Source organism: Coloeus monedula (assembly GCF_965178545.1).
Source record: "Coloeus monedula genome assembly, chromosome: 22".
Taxonomy (NCBI): domain Eukaryota; kingdom Metazoa; phylum Chordata; class Aves; order Passeriformes; family Corvidae; genus Coloeus; species Coloeus monedula.
In genome coordinates this window covers 5753072-5758362 of record NC_138802.1, presented here as the reverse complement: position 1 = coordinate 5758362, position 5291 = coordinate 5753072, and the positions used below count along the sequence as shown (strand labels likewise).

Sequence of the window (5291 nt, the reverse complement as noted above, 5' to 3'; positions counted from 1 at the left end):
ATGGGCGGCGGGGCGCGGGAGCTGGCCGGGTACCTGGCGGCGCTGGCCGGGTGGGTGGCGGCGCTGGCGGCCGCCGTGCTGCCGCAGTGGCGGCAGAGCTCGTACGCCGGGGACGCCATCATCACGGCCGTGGGGCTCCACGAGGGGCTGTGGATGAGCTGCGCCGCCCAGAGCACCGGGCAGGTCCAGTGCCGCCTACACGACTCGCTGCTCTCCCTCGAAGGTGGGTACGAGGGCCCGGGACCCCGTGGGATGAGTCCCGCTTCCTTTCCTGGGTGCAGTCCCCCCTCCCACTCTCCGCCTTGGGTCTGAGCTCCCCAGGGATCTTGAGCTGCCCTTGCCCCCCTGCAAGTCTGAGCCCCGCTGTGGGTTTGACCCTCCCTCATATGGCTCTGAGCCCCTCTCTGTGCTTGAACCCACCTATATGGGTTTGAACACACATTCCCAACAGGTGTGTACCCTCTTCACGTCTGGGTGCCCACTTTCCCCTGTGGATCTGAGCTCCCCTGGCCCCTCCTGGAGCCTGAGTCGCCTTCAGGTCCAAGCCCTTCTTGCTCCCACCCTTGTCGTAGGTCTGACCCCCCCTCAGAAGGGTCTGAGTCCACTGACCTGAGCCTCGATGTCGGTCCAAGCTTCCCCCTCCATCTGTGAATCTTGGGCTCCAACCTCCCCATCCCAGGACTGAGCCTTTCTTGGCCCTGTGGGTTTGAGCCCCTTTGTGTAGCCAGGACACTCCTGGCCCCAGTAGACTTTGAGCTCCAATGTGGGCATCACATTTAGGGACCAACAGTGCCCCATGGGGACATCAAAACCCCCCACTCCGTGACTGTGCATCACCCTTTTGGCATTTGGTGACTGTGGTGCTGCTCCAGGCAAGGTGTTTCCCAGCCCAGGCAGTCATGACCAATATGAGGGTGGCAGGGAGGAAGGTCAGGGAAGGCACTGGGAGCAGTGCCCTGAGCTGAGCTGAGCTGAGCTGAAGTCTCCGTATCTGCCAAGTGGGGAGGATATTATATGGGAACTACACAGCAAGGACAGGATTAAGGACAGGTCCATCACCAGCATGGAACGCGGTGACCTTGCTTTCCAGTGCCCGGCTGTGGCCAAAAGCACCTGCTGGGAGCAGTTTTTCTTCCCCCCTTGCAGTTCACATCCAGACATCCCGGGCTCTCATGGTCATTTCTCTCCTCCTGGGCTTCTTTGGTATCATCGTGAGCGTGGTGGGCATGAAGTGCACTAAAGTTGGGGAGGAGGATCCTGTCACCAAGAGCCGCATAGCTGTTGCTGGAGGTGTCCTCTTCATTCTGTCTGGTAAGGCAGCTCTAGCCTTCGCACATCACTGGTGCAGGAATCCTCAAACACCTTTCAACACTGATGGAGGAAAGGGAGCAGTTCGGTGAGGGCTGGATGTCACTGACAGTCAATGTTTGATGTCTAGTGGAACACCTAGACCCTCTCACTGCAGGGGCTTGCACTAGGTGACCTTTAAAGGTCCCTTCCAACCCGAAACATTTTGTGATTCCATGATTCTATGCCCAGGTCTGTGCACACTGGCTGCTGTGTCATTGTATGCAACACAGGTGACCTATGAGTTCTTCAGAGAGAGTACCATCCCCATCAATGCTAGGTAAGAGCCTGGCTCAGGGGGTGCCCTTCTTCTGAATCCTGTCTTGTCCCTGCACTTCCCACTGGACCTTCCCTTGCTATTTTTGGTAAGGCACAAGGTTGTTGGCCAATGTGCCCCACAGGTGGGACCTCACTGCCACCTTGCAGAAGATGTCCCTGATGCTAAAGCTTTAGTTGTTACCAGATGGGACAGGGTAGTGATGCACATGTGAAATTTCAGCCCAGGGGAGGATTAAAGGATGGGGAAACGTGGGAGCTGGATACAGCCAATAAGAAAGATGGGGATGGAGAGGGAAGAACCAAAATCTGCCTTGGCATCATTGGTCACCTCATCACGGCTTCAAGCATCCTGTTGCCCATCTCAGTTTGCACCTCTGCCTCTCTGCCCCTCCCTGATGCTCCCTCGCCCCTTTCACCACAGGTACGAATTCGGCTCTGCTCTCTTCGTGGGCTGGGGGGCTGCCAGCCTCTCCATGCTGGGTGGGTCCCTCCTGTGCTGCTCCTGCCCTGCCAAGGAGCCCCGAGGACAGCAGTACCATCGGCAGTCACAGCCCTCCACGGCCCGGGAATATGTCTGAGCCCTGTGCCTGCCTGCCGCCCAGTGCCTCCCTCCCGTCCCAAAAACAGGCAAGACCCTGGCGCTCCCACTCGGCCTGGACCCACGACAGTGTGCTGCACAGAAGCACTTTGTGCCATGACTACCCCCTCCCACATCCTGTTTTCAGGAGCAAGCAGGGAGGAAAGCCAGTGCTTGGTTTTCCTGGGCTGAGGTTTTCACTTCTAACAGCACCAGCCCAACTCAGGGCTCAAGTATCCCCACAGCCCGCTCTTGGCATGCTTGCAGGGTGCAGCATTCTCCTGCATCATTGCTAGCAAAAAGCAACATTTTTAAAATTATTATTAATTATTATTGATTCCTGCCTGGAGGCCAGTTGCTCCCGCTGAGCTCTGCCAGTCCAAACGTTCCCTTGGTCTTGTTCCTGTCCAGGACCAGGCTGTACCTTACTAAACAAGAATAAATGGGTTTGGGCAAATTAAAGCAGCAAAAAGGGGCTCTGAACACAAAGGATTTGTTTTTATTTTTGGTGCCCAGCACAACTGTTTTGAGTGGCACATGGACAGAGCCCTGAATTTTGGTGCCTCCCTGCTGGGTCCAAATCCCTCTTCCCCTCCAGGATCCCCTAGAGTGGACACTGAAAGCTCCAAACACAGCCTGCTAATTGCCTCCACCTATTTGTACCTCTATTCTCCTGCTACTAATTGTTTTGCAACCGCCAAAGCTCCAATTTCATCTGTAAATGCCCCAAACTCCCTGTACTCCATCCCTCCAGCCCTACTGCAGGTGTTGCGCCAGCCAACCCACAGGGAAGGACACTGGAAATTGTCCAGTTTGACTGTCTATTTCTTTATTATTTTATTTTTAAATCTAAATATGAAGAGAGAGCTGATTTTTTAAAATTTTATGTTGCTCTATTTCTTTTGTTTTCCTCAATTTTATTTTGCTTTATTTTATTTTATTTTACTTTATTTTATTTTATAATCCTCTTTTATTTTGCTTTATTTTATTTTACTCTATTTTTCTCCATTTTATTTCCTTTCCCCCTATTTTATTTCCTTTCCCTCTATTTGATGCTATGCTCATGCCCTGGTCTGGGTCCCTGGCTGTGCTGGAGGTGAAGCAATGCTATTTTTTCCCTGCAGGAGTGATTTCTCTCTGTCTCCCTGGCATTAACTGCCTTTTTCTCTCTTAAATTGCAGATGCCCTGTAAAACTGTGTCCTGCACCCCTCATGGGAGAGCAGTGCTTGTAGGCTGGCTTCACCCATCAGGCGTTGAACCCAGATTTTGGGGTTCCCTTTGAAAAACACCAACCATAAGCCACTGCAGTGAGGATTGAAAAGGAACCTTGTGCTGTAAAACAAACAAAAAACCCCAAAACCAACTAAAAAGGCCTTTTTATATTTCAGTGTAAAGAATGTTTTTGTTCTATTAATATTAATTCCATTAACTTTTCTATGGGATGCATGGCCTTGGAAATGGGACAGGTGGGGATTTTTAAAGGCTTTTTTTTCTTTTTTTGCTGTTTGTACTAAAAATTGTGACTCAGAGGTATTAAAATATTTTCAGTCTTGGCCATCTTTCTGGAACTGTCTCTTTGATCTCCCCTCATTCCCCATCTGGACCAGTCCCTGCCAGTGACTCCAGTACTGGGTCAGAGCCACTTCTGCAGTGTGGAAGGAGCCTCTCCCCCATCCTCAACAGTTCTTGCCCTCCTGGCTAAATATTTTGAGTCTTTTGCCACGTGTTGCTATCAAAGGTGGGGATGTGGCCTTACACATTTCTTAATTTAAGGTTAACCCCCTGGGAATCCAGCTTGGCCCCTACACAAGTCTTTTCTCAAGGCTGAAATGCCACCAGCATCTTCCACTTATGGACCCTCTTATGGACCCTCATAGCTCAAGTCTCCCTATTTTCTCCCATTTCCCGTGAATTCAGAGCTGACTTGTGCCTAATAGGGTACTTTGCTAATTTAAACTGATTTTTTCTCCCCTATGCAGGGTCATGACCCCTGCTGTGCACGTTTTTCTTCAGAGATCATGTTTTCTATCCAGGTTTTTGCATGGCTGCTGTGTTGTCTTAGCATCCTCGTCCTGCTCCCTGTACCTCGTCCACAAACACATCCCATCCCACCTCAAACCCAGGGATTTGCTGTCCTTGGTGGTTGCCGTGACATCTCCAAGAGTCACCTGAGGGCTCCCTGGGGTGGACACCCAGGCTGGAAGCACATCAAAGAGGGGGTCTGCCTTTGTTCACAGCACAGGCAGGCTAAAACAGAGTTCCCCCCCTCTGACACACATCTTTTGGTCATTAAACCAGTTTGACCAGCAGTATTGAGGTTTCTGGTCATACCTCTGTCTTTCAGCCAAACCCCTGGGAAACAGTCATTTTTAAATGGGCAGAAATGAGGGAAAAGGGAAAATGACCCCCACTGAAAGGCATGCAGGAGGGCTTTCCTCACACGTCTGAGACATGGCTGTTTGAATTTGGTGGTGTTTTTAATAATTCTTATTCACTGTCCTGCCCCAACAGCATCTACCGAGTCCTCTCTAGTTCTCTGAGATGATCCCATCAAAGAAAACATCTTTCTTTTTTTCCCTTCCAGCCACAGCAGGTTTTTGCTAAAGTTCAAGGTTTGGGTCTTGTCAGCACTTTTTTAACACATGGTTTTGACAAACCTCATGGTATCCATGATCTGATTTTCACTGTCATTAACCCAGGAAAGGAGCTTAATCATTTGACTACTGCTAGTTTTGCTCCTCTACCTCCATCTTTTCACCCCCAAAAGGGTTTCAGTTGGGGATTGACAAGGAAGACTAGTTTTATATCTCATAAACTGAGTGTTTAGATGAGCAGAAAATACAAATAAATCTATTTTAGAGGTGTTGCCAAGACCACGGAGGTACAGTTTTGTATCACTTGGGGTCACACAATATTTCATGTGTCACAGATGTCCAAGAACCATAAATTCCTGAGCTGTAAAGGCTGGAAAATGAAGCTTCACAAACCCTTCTGAACATTTTTGGCCCTAATTCACTGCTACATGCCAAAACATTGGACCTGCCATGTGCCAGAATTCTGGGGAAATAGGATAACTCAAAGCCCCAG

General features: G+C 50.3%; 1 protein-coding gene across 1 annotated transcript; it reads left to right on the top strand.

Moving 5' to 3' along the window:
* CLDN19 (claudin 19) lies at positions 1–3436 on the top strand (the record flags this gene model as incomplete). The annotated part of the gene is made up of 5 exons (XM_082295933.1): positions 1–223; positions 1147–1311; positions 1540–1627; positions 2048–2194; positions 3385–3436. 5 exons carry the CDS (start codon positions 1–3, stop codon positions 3434–3436), a joined length of 675 nt encoding a protein of 224 aa, XP_082152059.1.
* Positions 3437–5291: the final 1855 nt, after the last annotated feature.